The sequence below is a fragment of the Astyanax mexicanus genome, chromosome 23 (genome assembly GCF_023375975.1).
Source record: "Astyanax mexicanus isolate ESR-SI-001 chromosome 23, AstMex3_surface, whole genome shotgun sequence".
In the NCBI taxonomy this organism is placed as follows: Eukaryota; Metazoa; Chordata; class Actinopteri; order Characiformes; family Acestrorhamphidae; genus Astyanax; species Astyanax mexicanus.
The window spans coordinates 1,476,265-1,499,246 of record NC_064430.1 but is presented as its reverse complement, the minus strand read 5'-3'; the positions used below and the strand labels follow the sequence as shown (position 1 = coordinate 1,499,246).

The 22,982-nt window shown below is 36.0% G+C and overlaps 1 protein-coding gene across 1 annotated transcript in view; it reads left to right on the top strand.

Annotated features, from left to right (window-relative positions):
* trpm5 (transient receptor potential cation channel, subfamily M, member 5) overlaps positions 1-22,982 on the top strand; it is a 31,890-nt gene extending 8,908 nt beyond the window's left edge. The window contains exons 6-26 of the mRNA XM_022665276.2: positions 546-723; positions 1,355-1,419; positions 1,607-1,789; positions 2,852-2,948; positions 3,216-3,334; positions 4,970-5,308; positions 6,078-6,221; positions 6,957-7,080; positions 8,872-9,017; positions 9,130-9,242; positions 9,731-9,829; positions 10,985-11,246; positions 11,975-12,093; positions 12,180-12,312; positions 14,168-14,342; positions 16,921-17,089; positions 17,688-17,866; positions 18,830-18,962; positions 20,089-20,161; positions 21,492-21,582; positions 22,607-22,982. Of these exons, the coding sequence (XP_022520997.2) occupies positions 546-723; positions 1,355-1,419; positions 1,607-1,789; positions 2,852-2,948; positions 3,216-3,334; positions 4,970-5,308; positions 6,078-6,221; positions 6,957-7,080; positions 8,872-9,017; positions 9,130-9,242; positions 9,731-9,829; positions 10,985-11,246; positions 11,975-12,093; positions 12,180-12,312; positions 14,168-14,342; positions 16,921-17,089; positions 17,688-17,866; positions 18,830-18,962; positions 20,089-20,161; positions 21,492-21,582; positions 22,607-22,722 (3,057 nt within the window). The 3' untranslated portion in view covers positions 22,723-22,982. The remainder of the gene's footprint in view (positions 1-545; positions 724-1,354; positions 1,420-1,606; positions 1,790-2,851; positions 2,949-3,215; positions 3,335-4,969; positions 5,309-6,077; positions 6,222-6,956; positions 7,081-8,871; positions 9,018-9,129; positions 9,243-9,730; positions 9,830-10,984; positions 11,247-11,974; positions 12,094-12,179; positions 12,313-14,167; positions 14,343-16,920; positions 17,090-17,687; positions 17,867-18,829; positions 18,963-20,088; positions 20,162-21,491; positions 21,583-22,606) is intronic.

The window sequence follows — 22,982 nt, the reverse complement described above, 5'->3', positions numbered from 1 at the left end:
CTATTCTATTAAAATTCCTCTCTACAGAGACTAGACGGGCACTTCAGTTTCTGAATCAGTTTCTCTGATTTTGCTATTTATAGGTTTATGTTTGAGTAAAATGAACATTGTTGTTTTATTCTATAAACTACAGACAACATTTCCCCCAAATTCCAAATAAAAATATTCTCATTTAGAGCATTTATTTACAGAAAACGAGAAAACAAGTTCATATTCATAAAGTTTTAAGAGTTCAGAAATAATCAATATTTGGTGGAATAACCCTGGTTGGTTTTTAATCACAGTTTTTTTTTTCATGCATCTTGGCATCATGTTCTCCTCCACCAGTCTTACACACTGCTTTTGGATAACTTTATGCTGCTTTACTCCTGGTGTAAAAATTCAAGCAGTTCAGTTTGGTGGTTTGATGGTTTGTGATCATCCATCTTCCTCTTGATTATATTCCAGAGGCTTTCAATTTGCTAAAATCAAAGAAACTCATCATTTTTAAGTGCTCTCTTATTTTTTTCCAGAGCTGTATATATAATAATTTTCTGACTCTACAGCCTGACCAGCCGGCAGCGTACCCCACAGAGGACCTCCCCCACGGCTCTGTGTACTCTCTGGACTGCCATCACTCCCATTTTATCCTGGTGGAGGAGGAGCAACACCGGTCCGGAGCCACCGGAGACATGAGAGTCAAACTCCTGAAGCACATCTCTCTCCAGCGCACCGGATATGGCGGTACATTTCTGGAGTTTTATCTTGTTTATCTTGGTAACAGAAAACACAGGAGCTCCACTGACTGAATACAACCTAGACAGATGCCAACAGTCAGACGTTCATCGCTATCTCGGTAACACAGGCGCTGTGCCGAGCTGAGCGTACACCCCCACTTATTACACACACATGAACACACAGCAGCACAAACCCAACTTTTACATCAACAATAAACAGAATAGTAAATAAAATAACATTGCTGTTCCCGTAAATGAGCTGCTGGAGCTCCTTCACAGCGTCAACCAGCAGCTCAGTTTCCTCTGCTGAGAAGAGTTTGTTGAACACGTCCAGGTAGCTGCACCGTTACAATAGCAATCCACCAAAGTTGGATAGATGAGCAAATGACACTTTGATTGGTTTATTTTATGTTATGCCCAAAAAATAACCACACCCATGACTAATTAATGATTAGATACGTTTCAAGGTGTACTTTTTATTATTTAATTTTAATGTAATGTTGAGAGCCGCTGCTACATTCACATTATGCAAAAAAATAAACCAAAACATGTAGAACGTGGAAAAAATGGAGATGTAAAGTTTTTGCATGAGAGCAAAAATATTTTACAACCTAAATCTTTCTTTCCTATTTTTGCAGGACCTGGCAGCTTTGAAATCCCGGTCCTGTGTCTGCTTGTTCATGGAGAACCAAAGATATTGCAGGTTTTATATAAATCTTTAAAACATTTTATCACAATTTAAAATAGATAACACCTCACAACCTATACAGGTCATACTGATGCAACATTTTGTCAGTGTCAGAGTAGATAGGTGGTTGTTTATTCCATTTTTCTCTGTATAAAAGTGATTCACTGTTTTACTGTAGTTTCTGAATATATGTTTTTTATAGAGAATGTATAAAACCATCCAGAATGCGACGCCCTGGCTGCTCCTGGCCGGTTCAGGGGGCGTGGCCGATATATTAGTCACGTTAATTTACAGAGGATGCTGGGACACAGAGATGGTCCAAGAACTGCTGCTGGAGACGTTCACCGGCCTTCACAGCACTGACATCACTTCCTGGGTCAAAGTGGTGAGCCAATAACTTTATATTGAACTTTATAATCATATAATCAGCACGTCACTTACACATCACTGCAGTCCTTCTACAGAAATGTCTTTGTTTTAAAATGCTTTTCTTTTTTATTAAGGAATTAATTGGCTGTATGTATATGCGTAAATGAGAGGCTAATTATTTTTGAAAACTTTTGTGCATTTATTTAAATATTTTGGCTACCAAAGAATGGAAACGCCAGTGACAGTAACATTGTGTGACAGTGACATCAATAACAAAAACATGCCAGTGACGGGAATTCCAATGAAGATAACACCAGTGACGATAATGCCAGTTATTATAATGCCAATGACGATAATGCTACTAACTATAACGCCAGTTACGATAATGTAAGTGATGATAATGCCAGTGACTATATTCCCAGTCACTACAATGACACAGACTATAACATCACTGACGATTACGCCAGTGACGATTACGCCAGTGACTATAATGCCACTGACTGTAATCCCAGTGACTGTAATCCCAGTGACTATAATGCCAGTGACTATAATGTCACTGACGATAATGCCAGTGACGCCATTTACAATAACGTCATTTACGATAACGCCATTTACGATAACGCCAATTACTATATTCCCTGTAACTATAATGCCACAGACAATAATGTCACTGATGATAACGCCAGTGACTATAATGCCACTGACTATAATGCCAGTAACTATAATGCCACTGTTTATAATGATAGTTACGGTAACAGCATTTACGTTAACGCCAATTACTGTAATGCCAATGCTGATAATGCCATTGACTATAATAATAGTTACGGTACCACCATTTACAATAAAGCCAATTACTATAATGCCAGTGACGATAACGGCATTTACGACAACGCCATTTACAATAACACCAATTACTATAATGCCAGTGATAATAACACCAGTGAAAATAACACCAAAGACTATAACACCAGTGTCTATAATCCCACTGTCTATAATGCCACCTGCTATAATGCCACTGACTAGGGACACAAAATTGACTAAATACACTAAAATTAACTGTATTTTCATGACTTTTTAGATTCAGAAGATTCTGGAAAATGGTCACCTGCTGACAGTGCACGATCCAGAGCAGACAGCTGATCTGGACACTGTTATACTGAAAGCCCTGGTTAAAGGTAGGAATACCCCTCCAGCTGCCTAGTACAACATTAATACAGACTTATAATATATATATATATATATATATATATATATATATATATATATATATAATTTAGTGTTTTCTTTATTATTTAAAAAAATATACATATACACAATGTAATGCAATAGTATGGACCAGAGCATGTTTATAACATAAGATTTCCATCATGCATTACCAGCTAATCCATTATTTTATCAGTAATTGTGCTTTATTGTCTTTTTTCTCTGTTTTTTCTCCTCAGCTTGTAAAAGTCAGAGTCAGGAGGCTCAGGACTTCTTGGACGAGCTGAAACTGGCGGTGGCCTGGAACAGGGTGGACATCGCAAAGAGCGAGATTTTCAATGGCGATGTTGAGTGGAGTGTAAGACTGATGATTTTAAACTAATTTTACAAGGAAATGTAGTTTTAAAAATGTAAGAAATGGTCTGTGATTGGTCCACCAGATTGTGACGCTGCTTCTCCATCAGCAGCCGGAGTCAGAGAGAGTGCAGAGTACAGCAATGCAAGATATATTACTTTATCATTTATCTTCAAAAATGGGGTGATTATTACTGTCCATTCCTTATTTCCTAATCTGTGATGGGGAGCTGAAATTACTTTTATTAGCTTTTGTTTAATTTTATTTTTCCCTTCCACATTAATTGCTGCAGCCATTGCCTTCTGTATCCCAATTTAAGGTGGAACGGGAAAGTTTAAAAGCTTAGCTAGCTTCTGAGACAAACTCTAGCGATTTATTTAAAGCCTTTTATGAGGAAAATGGCCATAAAACATTGGAACTACATAAAAATATATAGTAATATAGTGGATATTAGGCTTGAACATCTGTCTGAAGCACTTTTGTATCTTATGTTGTAACTTTAAAGTTATTTATAGTTGATAAAGCCTATAGGTTTGTTTATTTGACAGGAATATCATGTTCCTTTTATGTATATTATGTATATTCTTTATCCTGGTTGAAGCACATTTTTTTTATTTATTTTAATGTTTTAATCTGATTAAATTATTTAGAAAAGAATAGGAAGCTCTGTCTCTTGTAATTTAAAGTTATTTATTTTGGTAATATATATATATATATATATATATATATATATATATATATATATATAGGTTATAGTTTTATGTTTGACAGGGATGTCATGTTTTTGTTTGTATATAAAGGCTATATGCAAATAAAAGTGAGCATTGATTTATTATGACCATTTTTATTTTTAAATATTATATCGTTTTTGTGAGAGGAGGCTTCTATATCGATATCGAAATTATATTGTATCGACCGAAACTAAGAAATATATCGCAATATAAATGTTTGCCATATCGTCTATACTCTAAAAAACAGAGGTAAAATATGAGTACTTTTTTGTACTCTAAGGTAAAGTTTTTATAATTGTACCCACAAAGGTTTTTACAGGGTCAGATTTGTTCCCTCTGAAGTACAAAGTCATTTCTAACAGCAATAAGTACAGATTTGTACCATTTAACCTGCAGCCAAAAGGTACATTCAGTATTCTGTATCACTGCACTAATTAACTATATATATTTGATATATTGCACATTTCGGATCATCAAGTTCTTGACACATATTCAGTTGATGATAAATAATGTTTATAATCTTTATAATCTTTACTGGTACAAAAACATGAGTACAAAAAAAGGACTTTTACTAAAAGCTACTTTTTTGTACCTCAATATAAGATACAGCCCCAGAAACAAGCTTTATACTCTTTTAGGTAGAAATCTGTACTTATTTTATTTTGGACACTGTCATTTTTAACAAGGAAAATGTTTTTTTTTGGTTGGTTGTGCTGCACCATATTGCCAGTGATTCTTATAGTCCTTTGTTTGGAGTGTTCCTCTTAAAAAACCCAGTTTGAAGGATAATGAAGCCCCAAGACTTCCCCTCCATCCTGAAAAAATCAGGACAAAATACCCCTAAACAGAGGAGTAGGGCTTAAGGGTAAAATGGGATTTGACTATAAAAAAAACTGTTTTCTTTTAGCCGCAAGATCTTGAGGAGGTGATGATGGACGCTCTGGTGAACGATAAGCCGGATTTTGTGCGTCTGTTTGTGGATAACGGGGTGAATCTGGGGGAGTTTCTGACGTACGGTCGTCTTCAGGAGCTGTACTGCTCTGTTTCTGAGAAGAGTCTGCTGTTTGACCTCCTTTTGAAGAAACATCAGGAGAAACAGATGCTGCTGGCCTCAGCTCGGACCCCCGGACCTCCGTACATGGAGCCCGTGGACCGCCGGCCTCGCTTCACCCTGCACGAGGTCTCCAAGGTCCTGAAGGACTTCCTCCACGACTCCTGCAAGGGCTTCTATCAGAAACTTTCAGCTGTGAGTTTGATTTCCAGCCGAAAAAACGTTTCTGGTTGGTTTTTCTACTAAGTTTGACTCTTGGAGGCCCCACCCCCTGCTAAAATAAAGATCCTGATTGGTTTTCCTACTGAGTTTCACTCTTTTACCGTCCCACCCCCTGCTGAAATAAAGATTTTGATTGGTCTTCACAACCCCAGCCTAAGTAAAGATCCTGATTGGTTTTGCCACTGAGTTTGACTTTCTTAATGTCCTACCCCAACTGAGATAGTGATTCTGATTGGTCTTCCCACCCCCAGCGGAAATAGAGATTCTGATTGGTTTTGCCATTGAGTTGGACTTTCTATTGGCCCACCCCAATTAAAATAGTGATTCTGATTGGTTTTGCCACTGAATTTGACTCTCTATTGTCCCACCCCCAGCTGAAAGAGAGATTTTGATTGGTTTTGCCACTGAGTTTGACTCTCTGTGGCCCCACCTCCAGTCGAAATAGAAATTTTGATTGGCCTTCCTCCCCAGCCAAAATAGAGTTTCCGCTGCACTCTGTTGCAAATTCAACGTAGGGGACAGTTTTGGCTATGGCTTCAGTTTTCACTTTCTCTATTTTTTCTACAGTTTTTGTTCAATATTAAATGTTTTTTTAATGTAATGTTTTCAGAGGCTGGGAGTAGATAACTGCAAATTCAAATATATTTCAAGGATGGTGGCCAAATGAACTGACATACCTATAAGAGTATTCGTCTGAATGATAACCTTTTGCCGTTTAGTGATAAGTTGAATGTTTTTGCAGGAGAGGGTGGGAAAGGGTCGGCTCTTCCACAGCCAGAAAGATCTACCAGACCTGGATCAGCACTGTGAGAACCCGTGGAGAGACCTGTTCCTCTGGGCTGTTCTGCAGAACAGACAGAAAATGGCCAACTACTTCTGGGCCATGGTGAGACCCTACTGCTATTAAAAACTGCCCTTCTGATATACGACTGACCTTCAATGTTAATGTTCAAACAATATTTAGGGCCCTATTTTATTGATCTATAAGCAAACCGCCCACTGTGCATCATGCAGATTGATTTAGGGCGTCTCAGCTATCTATGTCTTTGCTATCATAACAACGGGAAAAGAACACATTGTGCATCTCAAAACGCACAAAAGTCATGTACTAATTCTCTTAATTAATCATGGGTGTGGTTAATTTTGAGCTTGATGTGAAATAAACCATTCCTCATCATTCCCTTTAAGAGTCAGGTGAGCTCTGACTTTGGCGGATTGCTATTTTAATGGTGCACCTACCTGGAAAAATTCCCTGCCAAGATAGCAATGAACGTCTGACTGTTGGTGTCTGTCTAGGTTGTATTCAGTCAGTGGAGCTCCTGCGTTTTCTGTTACCAAGATAAACAAGCAAAACTCCAGAAATGTACCTGAACACACCTCATTTCCAGAACACCACGCCCATCAGTGTAGATATATTCAGAAGCTCTGCTGCTGTTTAAATGAAAATATTCTATGAAAATAGACTGCTGGCGGGGTGTAAGATAGTAATGAGCATTGCAATGTGCCTTGCACAGGGTATAAGATAGGATCCAAAATGTAAAATGGTTGTGAATCAAATATCAGATATTTACTACGTATGTATATGTATGTATATATGTATATATGTGTATATATATTGTAGGGTCCGGAGGCGGTGGCTGCAGCTCTGGCTGGCTGTAAGATCCTGAAGGAAATGGCTCACCTGGAGTCGGAGGCGGAGTCTGCCCGCAGCATGAAGGAAGCCAAATATGAGCAGTTTGCTTTGGGTGAGAATTACACTGAATCTGTCACAACAAAAAAAATCAAAAGCCTTGGCCTCTGAACTGAATACACTAATGTTGAATATCGATCAATACTCATTTGATTCGATCTGATCAGATTCTACGAAAATGTAGGATATAACCAGCTTTCTCACATGAGAAAAAACAGCAGAAAATAGACAAACAGCTGGAATAAAAGAGGCCCAAACACAGATACTTAGGGCTGCAACTAATGATTGTTTTGATAATCGTTTAATCTGCCGATTATATTTTTGGTTAATTGATTATTTATTATTAATCAGATAAAAAAAAACAAAAAACATTTGAGTACCAGCATTTTATTAAAAAAACCAAGCTGTCTTCGCTGCAAAAAACCTAAATCTTAGCAAGGGAAATCATCTAATTGTAAGACATTAAATCGTATTTTTTTCTCCGATAGGAATTTTTGTTATACTAAGCATTGTGTAAATGATAGGTTATTTTCTTAATCAGTCTAACTTAAAATCTTCACCTTATTTTAAGTAATTTGACTCAAAATAAACACAAAATCAGCAATAAGTCAGCAATCAAGTTATTCTGATGCTTATGGACAAATGTAAGGCAAGAAATCTGTAATTTTTGCTTGATTTAAGTCTTACTTCACTCATTTAAAAACTTTGCAATTGCTTTTTTAAGAAATCTTACTAAGAATTTATATATATTTTGTCTAGTTTTTGCTAATGGATTTTTGTAGTTGTAATTGTATAAGGAACACACACCCTACCCTTGAAAAATTAATCTGACAGTTAATTAATTTGATTAATAAATATATAATTGATGATTTAATAATACAACAATAGTGTGTGTAATGTAAATTTACACTCAGCTGTAATTCTAAAATACTTTCGGGCAACATCAGAGACAAAAAAGAGCATGGAAAATGATGTAACTGCCGCTGAATTTAAGGTGTAATGGAAAACTTGCTAAATGTGAGTGAGATATGAACTCTAGTAACACTGAGTGAGAGAAAAAAAATAATCTAGTAGAATCATGTTCCACACAACAGAACATTTTAAATGAAGTTTTCTCATTAAAAGTTAAATTAACCTATGACTAAGCTTAATCCCTGTCTGGAAAACCAACCTAAACTAATCTGTTATCACCTAAAAACTCTCCTTACTGTAGTGGGCTGGGATTAATGTGTATTAATGGAGCCTAGAGGAAGCTAAAGCAGCAATAGAACAGAGATAGAACACAGCGGCGAAAACAAAGGATCGGAACAGGATCAGGCTTAAAATAGCCAATCCTACTCAGTGTTGGTTTATTACTTTTAATGGTACCACTTTAAAATAAGACTACCTTTATAAAGGGTTTATAAATGGTTTACAATAAGTTAATTAATGGTTACTAATTAGGTTGTAAATGCTTTAAAAACCATTAATAATCAGTTATGTGGCTGTGGGTTCACTATTTGGCAAACAACAGGTCTACGTACATTTCTACGTATGTGTTATAATTGATTATTAATGATTTTTAAGGCATCTACAACCTAATTAGTAACCATTAATGAAGTAAACCATTTATAAACCATTTATAAAGGTAGTCTTATTTTAAAGTGGTACCCTTTTAATATATAACCAAGTTGTGTTTAGCCTTCAAGATTGTATAATAATCCAGAATATAACAGCATCTAGCTTTTAAAAAAATGTCTTTACTGTTTGCTTTTAGTAACTTCTCATGACTAAAACTACAACACTAAAGGAGCAGGAGCTTAGAGAAACGTCTATAGTGTATCTTATATATCTATTTTTATTATAGATCTGTTCAGTGAGTGTTACTCTAACAGTGAAGATCGAGCGTACGCCCTGCTGGTGAGGAAAACTCACTGCTGGAGTAAATCCACCGTGCTGAACCTGGCAACCGAGGCCGACGCCAAGAGCTTCTTCGCCCATGATGGAGTGCAGGTAACATATAATAAATACATACAAATAAATAAACCACTGATCTAACAGACTGTACTCTGTGGTTTTCTACTGTTATATACTGACGCTGTCTCGCTGCTTGTGGGTTTTTCAGGCTTTACTGACTAAAATCTGGTGGGGAGCGATGACCACGGACACGTCCATCTCTAAACTCGTCCTGTCTTTCTTCTGTCCACCTTTAATATGGACCAACCTGATCAAATTCAGGTATTTATAACAGCACACAGCCTCTGCAGAATCACTGTGATTGATTAAATTGATGGAATATTGATTAGTTTATCGTGTATGTATTAGGGGAGGGCAATATTATATCGTATACAATATATCGTGACACAGAAATATCATGATATTAAAAATCCATATCGTGATAATAGGGCTGTTCTGTCTTAAAAGTAGTCTATTATTTACTGTGAAGCTTTAGGTGTATTTATTGTATAACTGTTTTAGTTTGCAGTTTATATGCATGCACTAAATATTCTGCAGTATTATTTGCTGCATTATATTATTTTATGCTATATTATTTATTTTGCCACATTATGATTATACTGTTATACTATTATACTATATTCCTGAAATGAATTAATTATTTGCCAAGTATATCGTTATCGCAAAAATACCCTGAAATATTGTGATATTATTTTAGAGCCATATCGCCCACACCTAGTATGTACTGTATGTTTTTGTGTGTTTGGTAGTGATGAGATACTGCAGAGTCGTGGAGGAGGGGAGCAGTTTGCGGAGTTGGACAGTTTGGACACGGAGAAAGCTCTGCTCCTCAGCGACGACGACCCTGAGTGAGTGATTTAATCTCCTGTAACATAAATAAAAACCTTAGCATACTTCCTGCAGAGACGACGTTTGATTGGATGCAGCGTGTTGTAATTGTGATGCAGACTAGAGATTTATTAGGTTCATTTATCAGATAGGTAGGAAAGGTTGCAGGTTTCTACGTTTGTGTTTAAAAGTAAAAAATTATTTTTTATATTTCTGTATAAATATGACCTAAAACATGATTTTTACACAAGTCCTAAAAGTATATAAAAAAACAAGTTAACGAACGAGACTCAAATATTATACTTACTCATTTACTTAGTGTTGAAAATGATCCATTATTATATGTTTGTGAGTGGCAAAAATATGTGGATCCTTACTTTCAGTATGGGTGCCATAGCAACACCTTAGCAACCACCTAGTAACACCGTAGCAACCACGACAGATACCATAGCAAAACGTTTGCAAACACCACGGATACCATAGCAACACCTTAGCAACAACCAAGCAACACCATAGCAGCCACCACGGATACTGCAGCAACACCTTAGCAACCGCTTAGCAACATCATAGTGGCCACCACAGATACTGTAGCAAATCCTTAGCAACCACCTTGCATACACTTAGCAACACCATAGTTACCACAATACATTTTTTGCATTTAGCCTCAAACAGTCAGAAAACGAAACTGATAAATGTTTCACTAACCGGAAAAACAGATAAATTTCTTAATTAAGTTTTAACTGATATATATATATATATATAAAACTATAATGCATTTTTTTTTTGTTTTTTACTGACCCTCTCGTGCTCTCTGTGCTCTGTTGTGATTATAATAGTGACTCTCAGGCGACTGGTGACCTAAAAAATATATATATATACAAATTGAGGGGAAACTTATTTATTCTACACTGCATTAATTGTAAAAAAAATAAATATAAGGAGTTTTAACATCCAAAGATAAATTTCGTCTTCACCAAAGTAAATGGAAAAAATGAAATAATGAAGTTTTATACCCATGTTAATGTTTAAATTTAGCCTGAAACGGTCAGAAAATTGAACTGATGTATATATAGGGTAACTATAATGCACTTTTGTAGTTTGTACTGACCTCTCGTGCTCTCTCTCGTGCTCTCTCTCGTGCTCTCTCTCGTGCTCTGTTGTGATTATAATAATAGTGACTCTGAGGCCGCTGGTGACCCGGCAGATCAGAGCTGCAGTCAGGCCTGGAGCCAGTTTCTCCTGCGCCGCTGGAAACGCTTCTGGAGCGCACCAGTTACGGTTTTCCTGGGAAACGTCCTCATGTACTTCGCCTTCCTGGTCCTCTTCACCTACGTCCTCCTGCTGGACTTCCGGCCTCCGCCTCCCGACGGCCCGTCCATAGCCGAGATCATCCTCTACTTCTGGGTCTTTACTCTGGTGCTGGAGGAGATCAGACAGGTTTATCAAATATTTAATCTTTTCTTTTAACATTTCTTTATTAAACAGGAGTATAAATGTATTTAACTTTTACAAATATACAATGTATCTTCTCGAACTTTTAAATGACACAAATAATAAACTAATAAAATAGATCACAAACAATAAACACACCTATTAACCTTAACAACCCCCCAAAAATGGCTGAAATAACAAAAAAAGATGCAGAGCTTTCAGACCTCAAATAATGCAAAGAAAACAAGTTCATATTCATAAAGTTTTAAGAGTTCAGAAATAATCAATATTTGGTGGAATAACCCTAGTTTGTTTTTAATCACAGTTTTTGTTTTCATGCATCTTGGCATCATGTTCTCCTCCACCAGTCTTACACACTGCTTTTGGATAACTTTATGCTGCTTTACTCCTGGTGTAAAAATTCAAGCAGTTCAGTTTGGTGGTTTGATGGTTTGTGATCATCCATCTTCCTCTTGATTATATTCCAGAGGTTTATAATTTGGTAAAATCAAAGAAACTCATCGTTTTTAAGTAGCCTTTAATACTAAAAGCTTACTAAAAGGTTAAAATCCCACTTTTTCGTTGGCTCAGCAAACATTTTTAGGTTAAAGTTCTCTGAATTCTGAATTGTATTGCTTGATAATATTAGTTCAGAAGGGCTAGTCGTTGTTTTTAGTTGTTGTAGTCAAATAATTATGTCTAATAAATATCATATATTTCATGTGTTTTCTCAGAGTTTCTTCACAGATGAGGACATGAACATTCTGAAGAAGTGTAAGCTGTATGTGGAGGATAACTGGAACAAGTGCGACATGGTGGCGATCTCTCTCTTCGTGGTCGGGGTTTCCTGCAGGTACTGCTTTACTGAAGCTGGATTATTAAAAAGTGCTTTTAATTTAATATAAATCTAATTTATTCTGCTGTTATTTATCTCTGCAGGATGATGGAGAACACGTATGAAGCAGGACGCACAGTTCTGGCTCTGGACTTCATGGTTTTCACCCTGAGGCTCATCCACATCTTCGCCATCCATAAACAGCTCGGCCCAAAGATCATTATAGTGGAGAGAATGGTGAATAATTATTATAATCATTACTGAAAAAACAGTGTAGATACTGTGTTTATATTAACATAACACTATTAAATCCAGTGTGAGATTCACAGGTCATCTCAGAATACTATATTATAACGATACGTTAACCACAAAAACGATATCACGATAACAATATTATCATGATACGTTGCCCACGAAACGTTACGTTCAAATAAATTTTATCACACTAATGATACTATCATGATACGTTTACCCTCATAAATGATACTATCACAATAACGATACTATCATGATACATTCCCCTCAAATACAATATTATTACGATAACAATACTATCATGATACATTACCCTCATAAATGATACTATCACAATAACGATACTATCATGATACATTCAGTGATGTCAATAACGCGTTACTTAGAGACACACACACACCGCTCCCTTTCCCGTCACCTTTACAATCCTCCCCTGTCTCTCTCTCTCTCGCGCTCGACGCGTCTCTAGTTTCCGCCTGTTCTCATTTTCCTGCCAGTTCTCGGGCTCCCTATCTCTTTATAAAGGCGGTTTTTCCCGGCTGCGTCCCAATTCACTAGCCAGGGCAGCGTTCTGCACAGATCTGATTGGCCGAGGAGAGCGTTTGAAGATTTTGTGCCGCAGAGCGCGTATACCGTAAAGACAAGAAAAGTTCTGACGCTTTAAATGAACGCTGTCAAAATTAAATACTTCTCAGTAGTTTACTGGTTTGGGTCCGCACTGGACAACGTCTGGGTCCGGACCCGGACCGCAGTCCGCATATATGTGATCCTGGTCTAGACCATATACACGGTTCTGTTTTATAAAACCACTCCTTGCTGCCCTGCAGAGAACAACAGGTTCAATGTTCAGATTTACAGTGTTAAATATTTCAGAGAAATAGAGTCTTTCAAGAAAGACTTTCTTTATTTTATATTTTTTTATAAAAACAAGTATTTATGTTAAGTGAAATCAAGAAAGACTATATTTTATTTTTTATAAAAAAAAATAATTTATGTTAAGTTAATTCAAGAGAAATGGTCTTTTATTTTTATTAAAAACTTATTTTTTCAGGAAATAGTTCAACTTTAAATGTCTAGAGATTTTTAACATTGTTGCTGTTAAAAATGCATTTTCCAATAAAGGGAGTTTTGGTAAAACTGGTTATGATGTTTATGTTAAGGCGGCGGGAGGTGGTGTCTGCAGCTGCTGAAAGTAACTAATAAAGTAACTTGTAAAGTAACTTAGTTACTTTTAAAATCAAGTAATCCATAAAGTAACTAAGTTACTTTTTAAAGGAGTAATCAGTAATCAGTAATCGGATTACTTTTTCAAAGTAACTATACCATCACTGGATACATTACCCTCAAAAATGATACTATCACAATAACGATACTATCATGATACATTACCCTAAAAAAATATATGATCACAATAACGATACAAGAATGATACGTTACCCTCAAAAAAGTTTTTTTCACGAAACTTTTTTCGTCTTTTCACGATAACAATACTATCATGATACATTTCCCACAAAAAACTACATTATCATAAAACATTGGCCACGAAGTGCAGCCTGATTTAGGGCGTGTCAGTGTCTCTTTGCTATCATAACGACGGGAAAAGTACACCTTGCGTAACTCGAAACGCAAAGCAAAAGGCATGTACTAATTCTCTTAATGAATAATACGCTCGGCCCGCCTGTGTTACCGAGATAGCGATGAACGTCTGACTGTTGGCGTCTGTCTAGGTTGTATTCAGTCAGTGGAGCTCCTGACGGTTGGTGGGGTGAAAGATAGCGATGTATGTAAAGGGGGTTTTCATAGCTGCCTCACTTCTTTATTTTCTATCTTTTCTCAGATGAAGGACGTGTTCTTCTTCCTGTTTTTTCTGAGTGTGTGGTTGATTGCGTACGGCGTGGCGACTCAGGCTCTGCTGCATCCCAACGACCCGCGTCTGGACTGGGTGTTCCGCCGGGTTCTGTACCGGCCGTACCTCCACATTTTCGGACAGATCCCCCTGGAGGAAATCGACGGTAAATATCCTGATATTAATTATAATAAGAAGGTTGCGGGTGACGTTTCCTGATAATATTGTTTTGTAATTTTATAATTAATAATGATAAAAATAATAATAATCTTCATTTATACAACACTTTTCATACATAAGTGCAACCCGAAGTGCTTTACACAAATAAAAAGAAACCTCTGCATACGCTATACAAAAAACAAACAAAAAAAAAATGCTATTTTTTTCAAAATGTGCAAAGATGAAATGGCTTGAAGCTCCCCAAGAGCGTTTCAAAGATTTGGACCATAATGGCTAAAAGCAGCTTCCCCAGATTAATAATTTATTTTTATTTAATTTATTATTCATTGACATTTTTTTGTTGTTAGTACTGTAAACCCCTTAAAACCCAGGCATTTTAGTCTATTTTCTGTTTGCTATTTCGAGAATATATCTGTAGGATGTGTATTTCATTTACATAAGAAATATGTAAATGAAATAGAAAATATTTTAAATAATAAAAATATTAAAGTACCAAACTATATTAAATACAACTTAAAAAAATGGTTGTTTCCTGAATTTAAAAATTAATTATATTGTGTATTATAATGTGTATATAAATCAAATATAAATATACATTTCATGTCCTCCAAACCTAACATTTCATTTCGGTTGTATTATTTTCAAATGTCAAAAAAACTATTATAAGCAGCTTCTCCCTGTAAGTGTCCTATATGAATCTCTAAATCTCACAAAGTTTTCAGAACGTAAAAAACTTAGTAACTCCAGTATTTTACTGCAGAGAAAAAGGGTTTTATATTACAAACACTTGTGACCTGTATACAAGCAAAATGCCTGTTCAGTCTTTAATTAATGTATCATTGCTCTTAATGTATTCTGTTAGTATTTACAGATGAATTTTAGTATTTAATATTTATTTTACTTTTTTTTTTATTTTACTTTAAAGCAGTTACTCCAGATTCTAACACTAGATGGAGACAGTGCAGGTTAATGATATTTCCACTGATTCTGGTTTATTTATATTTTATTTAGAAGATTTATTCATTTAATTATAAACAAAAAATATATATATACAGAAGAAAATGCAGCAGAAAGAAGGAAAAAATCTATTATATCTATTATAATATCTGCCCTTTTTATCCCAAAAAAAATTAATACAATAGTCATTTTCCAAAAAAACTAAACATCAAATCCTTCTCAAACAACAGTTTATATAGTTACACATTATACTATTTCATATTTTATATACAAGCCAACTTTTATCATTCTTTTAAACACATTAAAAACATTGATCTAGCATTTTTAACATCACTATCCAAATTATTGCATGATCATATTCCTTGAATTAAAGTACACCGCTCCTTTATGAGAGGCACAGACTAGCTGCCTATCTGGATTCAAAAAGCCTGAAATCTAAAGAACTAGTGCGTAATCTTGGTGTACAAATGGACTCTGATCTCACTTTTAACAGTCACGTCAAAGCCGTCACCAAATCAGCATTTTATCACCTCAAGAACATCAATAAGATCAGAGATTTTCTGTCTAAAGCAGACCTGGAGAAACTCATCCACGCCTTTATTTCTAGTAGGATTGATTACTGTAATGGACTCCTAACTGGACTCCCAAAAAACACCATCAAACAGCTTCAGCTGATTCAGAATTCAGCAGCCAGAGTTCTGACTAGGAGTAAAAGAAGGGAGCACATCACCCCCATCCTTAAATCCCTACACTGGATACCAGTCTGTTACAGAATAGACTTTAAGGTACTGTTACTGGTGTATAAATGTGTTAATGGTGCAGGACCAGCATATTTATCTGATGAGCTCCAGCAGTATGAGCCGAGCAGAACTCTCAGATCATCAGGAACTGGTCAGCTAGAGCTGCCTAAAGTAAAAACTAAACACGGAGAGGCAGCGTTTAGCGTTTAGCTACTACGCTGCTCTTAAATGGAATCAGTTAACAGAGAGCATTAGAAGAGCTCCAACACTAAACATGTTTAAATCCAGACTGAAAACCTACATGTTTGATCAGGCCTTTAGCTCAGCTTAAAACACTGCAGCTCCGCCCACTTTTATTCTGTAACGGCACTTTTATATTATGTTTTATTCATGCTTTATTCTTATTAATTCCTTGTTGTTCTTTTACATGTTTTTAATTTAATCCTCTTTGTTTTAATCATGTTTTAATCAATCATGCTTTATTCTTATTTTAGTTTTTATTTCCATTTTTACTGTTAATCTTTTACATGTTTTTTTTATTTGATTTCTCTGTGTATTTTCTAACTTGTAAAGCACTTTGAATGACCGTTGTGTATGAAAGGTGCTATATAAATAAACTTGCCTTGCCTTTAAACTAAAATCAAAATTCTAAATTTAGGTTTTACAAACATCTCTATCCCCTTAAGATCATAACAACTACTTCTCTTAACAAAATCTAAGTGGATGTTTGAAGGTAATATATTTTTATGAGACTTATACAAAAACAATTAAATATAAAAGTCAACTAAATCAAAGGATTTCAATCATTTCATCTGATAAAACGTAAAAAACTGTGTATTTTTGATGGATGACTGTATTTTCCTGCAGCGGCTAAAATGCAGCCGGATAACTGCACCATGGATCTGCAGGACATCATTACAGGAACTCTGCCGCCCTGCCCGAACATCTACGCCAACTGGCTGGTCATCCTGCTGCTGGTCATCTATCTACTGGTCACTAATGTCCTGCTGCTCAACCTGCTCATCGCCATGTTCAGGTCAGGAGGGGGTTAATACTGTTACTATGATCACATCAGGGTTCTACTGTTTTACTGTTTTTATCAAAAGAAAAATTAACACTGTTCTAATTTCCTATTATATATCTACTAGAGACAGATTAAATCTATAGAAATAATAATCTGTAGAAATAAAACAAAATAAAATAGTAAAAATAGTAAAAAAAAAAGAAATACTCTTTTATATCAAGATTTAATTTATATAAATAAAATATGTATGTAAAATAGAAAATTCTAAAAGACCATAAAAACAAATTGACATAAAACGTAAAGAATTAATAAAATATAAAATAAAAAGTTAAAGTAAAGTAAATGAATAATAATGAACTAAGAATAATAAAAATAAATAAATTAAATTAAAATTTTAATGATAAACTAATAAAAAAATAAAATAATAATAATAATAATAATAATAATAATAATAATAATAATAATAATAATAATAATAATAATAATAATAATAACTTTTTTGGTTTAATTAATAATTCCAAATGTTTTTTCTTCATATGTAAGATGATTTTAGTATTAAACTACAACCTACTGTATTTAAGTATTAATTCTGCCCGTGTTTCTCCCACAGCTACACGTTCCAGGTGGTTCAGGGGAACACAGATATCTTCTGGAAGTTTCAGCGATACAACCTGATCGTGGAGTATCACAGCCGGCCCGCTCTGGCCCCGCCCTTCATCATCATCAGCCACCTATCCCAGATCCTCCTCAGCCTCTGCAAAAAGTCTGAATCCAAAATCGAGCACTTGGGTCAGTCACAATTTTAAAATGTAACATTTATTATCTATTTTTTCTGCTTTCAACACATTGAACCCTATCTTACCCCCTGCACAAGGCACGTTAAGATGCTCATTGCTATCTTACACCACACCAACAGTCTATTTACACTCCTTCCTCTTGAATCATTTAAATAGCAGCAGAGCTTCTGAATATATCTACACTGATGGGCGTGGTGTTCTGGAAATGAGGTGTGTTCAGGTACATTTCTGGAGTTTTATCTTGTTTATCTTGGTAACAGAAAACACAGGAGCTCCACTGACTGAATACAACCTAGACAGACGCCAACAGTCAGACGTTCATCGCTATCTCGGTAACACAGGCGCCGTGCCGAGCCGAGCGTACACCCCCACTTATTACACACACATGAACACACAGCAGCACAAACCCAACTTTTACATCAACAATAAACAGAATAGTAAATAAAATAACATTGCTGTTCCCGTAAATGAGCTGCTGGAGCTCCTTCACAGCGTCAACCAGCAGCTCAGTTTCCTCTGCTGAGAAGAGTTTGTTGGACACGTCCAGGTAGCTGCACCATTACAATAGCAATCCACCAAAGACAGAGCTCACCTGATCTACTCTTAAAGAGAATGATGATCTCTTAAAGAGACACTCTGATTGGTTTATTTCACATTATGCCCAAAATTAACCAAATCCATAATTAATTAAAAGAATTAGTACATGACTTTTGTGTTGCATTTTGAGCTGCGCAAAGTGTACTTTCCCCGTCATTACGATAGCAAAGACACACTGACACTACGCCCTACATTAAGCTGAACAGTTGATGGTTTGCCTATAGATCAATAAAATAAAGCCCGACTGGTCCTATATAACCACAGATAATACCTTTGGGGGGTCGATGAACTGAGAATTAATAAAAAAATACATATTTTTACAAGTTAAATGAAAGTTTATGATGTGTTTAATGTGCAGAGAGGGAGCTCCCAGCAGGGCTGGATCAGAAGCTGATGACCTGGGAGACCGTTCAGAAGGAGAACTACCTGGCCAGACTGGAGAGACGTCACTTAGAGAGCAGCGAGGAGAGACTCAAAAGCACATCTTCAAAGTAAGCTATCTGGAACCAGGGAACTTGTGATATATTATGATACTGTGAGCAAGGCGATATGTTGAAAGTACAGCACTGCGATCCAGTAAGTGGGATTTAAAGACATCACTAAATGAATTAACCACTTCTGACACCAGCTTTTATATTTAAATTAATAATAAAAGTGGGAATTACAGGAGATCGCCAGTTCGAATCCTGTTTATGCAGCTTGCTATCGACTACTGGAGACCTGAGAGAGCACAGTTGGTGTTGCTCTCTCTCTGGGTTGGTACAGTACAGTAGATGGCGCTCACTCTTTCCCTTCATCACTCCTAGGGTGATGTGGATCAACACAAAGCTGCGTCTGTGAGCTGATGTATCAGAACCACCAGAGTCGCTGCGCTTTCCTCCGAGCATTAGCGCTGTGATGCTACTTAGCAATGCTGCTTACTATCGCAAAATGTATTCATTTAACAGCAGACAGACATTCTCATACTGTCACCACGAGAGACTGCCATACTTTTGGACCTTGTGAGGATGTTTTTTGTGGTGCTTTATTAAGAAGAAAAACAAGAGCATTAATTTAACTGCTTAAACTACAAATATTTTCCTTAAGCATGCATTTAAGGATGCATTTCATTTTTTGAGATTTCTGCATGCACTCTGTGTGTTTGTGAGTTTCATGCAAAGTATTGAAAACAGGCAACAAATTTTATTTTTAGACCTCAACAATTTGGTCTGTACCCTTTTGGTATCGAATTTCGATATTAATTAGGGAGCCCAAGGAAATTGGTTTCATATTTTGCCGGCTGCAGGAATGACGAACCAGGCTGGCTGGCAACTGTGAACAACTAGTGGGAGGAGCCTCCATGAGGGGGCTTCCAATGACAATGTTGTACTAGAATTTAAAGGGTCACTTACACAGTTTGTTGTTGCATTAAATTCCAAATTGCCAATTGATTGGTTTGCTTGCCTTGGGATATTAGAGCACCTATATTTCAATAAAAAATATCAATATATTTGAAGCCACCTATTGGTTATGCATCATAAGCTAGAATAATTTTGTATGATATATTGCAATATCGATACCTCGTCCCACTTCTTTGTGGAATATTAATAATATCACTCCTCTGCTGTTTTATTTCAGGGTGCAGAGCTTGTTGCAGATCGTAGGAGGAATTAAAGATCAAGAGAAACGAATGGCGTCTATGGAGGCCGAGGTAAAGTACAGATAATATGATAAATGTGAAGCCGCAATGGGTCTAGCGCCCCTGCTGGCTGGTTGCAGTATAATGTGTAGCCACGCCTACTTTCCATCTCATTTTTCTCCTTTAAACTGCTGATATTACCACAATTTTAATTTCCATCATAAATCAGTTTTAAACTGATCATTTTAATCTATACAGAACAAATGTATTTTTTAACCGAAGAAAGAAGGAAATTGTGGCTGTTTAAAAACTGTTTTTTAAAACTGTTTTTAATACTGTAAAGCCTCTAATGGCTTCAATAATAACACTGTAAATTGATATTAAACTTGTGTTTTATTTTTGAAATAGAGCTTTTGAGAAATATCTCTTTTAAATACTTAAACATTGAGTATTTTAAGTTTGTTTTTAGTGTTTATGAAACTATTTAAAATATTTAGCTTTGTAAAGGAAGTCGTGTTAAATTTGTTAGTGTTAGTCTCTTTTTAAGGTCCATTATTTACATTCTTCAGCTGTTTTTATTTTGCGAGACAAAGTAAACCCAATGCTAATCAAAGCATTAATTTAAAACTTTAGTGTTTTATATATAATCTCTGAAATATAATCAAGAGGAAGATGGATGATCACAAACCATCAAACCACCAAACTGAACTGCTTGAATTTTTGCACCAGGAGTAAAGCAGCATAAAGTTATCCAAAAGCAGTGTGTAAGACTGGTGGAGGAGAACATGATGCCAAGATGCATAAAAAAAAACTGTGATTAAAAAACAACCAGGGTTATTCCACCAAATATTGATTATTTCTGAACTCTTAAAACTTTATGAATATGAACTTGTTTTCTTTGCATTATTTGAGGTCTGAAAGCTCTGCATCTTTTTTGTTATTTCAGTCATTTCTCATTTTCTGTAAATAAATGCTCTAAATGAGAATATTTTTATTTGGAATTTGGGAGAAATGTTGTCTGTAGTTTATAGAATAAAACAACAATGTTCATTTTACTCAAACATAAACCTATAAATAGCAAAATCAGAGAAACTGATTCAGAAACTGAAGTGCTCTCTTCATTTTTTCCAGAGCTGTATATTAAAGCACAGTCATGCCAAAAAAAATAAAAAATAAAATAAAATAAAATAAAATAATAAAAACACAGTTATATACCACATGGTTCTAATCCACATATGTGTGTTTATTGGCTAATACTAGAATCTAAGAAAGAAAGTCTTTAAGAAAGAAAATTCTCTGTGCAGTTAATATCTCCCTCCTCTGCTAGTTAAACATGTTAAAACATTTCTTTAAGCTATCAGTGACGATGCAGCCCCTGTGAAAAATTGTTCTGGTCTCTCAGGTGAGGTACTGTGGGGAGGTGCTGTCCTGGATCGCTGAATGCTTCGATAAGAGCACTCTGAAGTGCGACAGAGACGCTCCCAGAGCTCCACGTAAGTCTATACCAGGGGTGTCCAAACTTTTTTTGTTGGGGGCCAGAAGGAGAAATATATTTGAAGTCAGGGGTGACAGACTCTGTAATAAAACAAATAATGAAATATACCACTTTAAATAATTCATTTTCCTGATTATTTCATTTACACACCATTTTACTTGACTTACTATCTTTATCTTTGACAGTGTTGTGTAAACTAAGATTTTTCAAATTGATGTTTAATTTCATGATGTCTCTTAATATTAAACTCCTTAATTACGGCAACTTTTAGACTCTTTGGCCTGTTTTTCTGTGCTACAACTGCACACTCTCTCCGCTTTTAGACTCTTTGGCACAATTTTCTGCGGTAAAACTGCGCACCCTCTCCGCTTTTAGACTCTTTGGCCAGTTTTTCTGCGCTACAACTAAGCACTCTCTCCACTTTTAGACTCTTTGGCCCGTTTTTCTGTGCTACAACTGCACACTCTCTCCGCTTTTAGACTCTTTGGCCTGTTTTTCTGTGCTAGAAATGTGCGCTCTCTCCGCTTTTAGACTCTTTGGCACAATTTTCTGCGGTAAAACTGCGCACCCTCTCCGCATTTAGACTCTTTGGCCCGTTTTTCTGCGCTACAACTAAGCACTCTCTCCGCTTTTAGACTCTTTGGCCTGTTTTTCTGCGCTAGAAATGCGCACTCTCTCCGCTTTTAGACTCTTTGGCCCGTTTTTCTGCGCTAGAAATGTGCACCCTCTCTTCTTTTAGACTCTTTGGCTCGTTTCTGACACCTAGCGTTCAAACTTTGAATCTCACATTATAAAAACCTGCTTAACAGCGGGCCAACTTTCATACTATTTTTAAAATACCTCGCGGGCCGCTCCAAAAAAGGAAACGGGCCGCAAATGACCCGCGGGCCGTAGTTTGGACACACCTGGTCTACACTGAATAATACAACTGTCCCCACAACCCTGTGTTCTCTCTGATGCTCTCGTCCTCATAAGGTTAACTTACCAACATAAGTGTGTGTGTGTGTGTGTGTGAAACTCAGGTACCAGAGAGGGCAGCACTGACAGCGTTTCTCAGCCTGGAACACCGAAGAAGGAGGAGCCAGAAGGGCATCCGGGATACGGAGCCAATAAGAAACTGCCTTATATAGATGAGTGACGGTGGCAGGGCATATGTATATATCATCACTGTCCAATGAAAAACAAGTATCTTCATTTTTGTTAATTTTAAGTTTACTACATAATTTGAACAGATTTGGAGATATTTGTTTTTCATTGGACAGCGATGATATACATATATACAAGTGCACCTTAAAAAAGTCGAATATATTTGAAAAGTTACTTTATTTTAGTATTTCAGTTCAAAACTTGTAAAATGTAAAACTCATAATATTTTATATAGATGTATTAAACACAGAG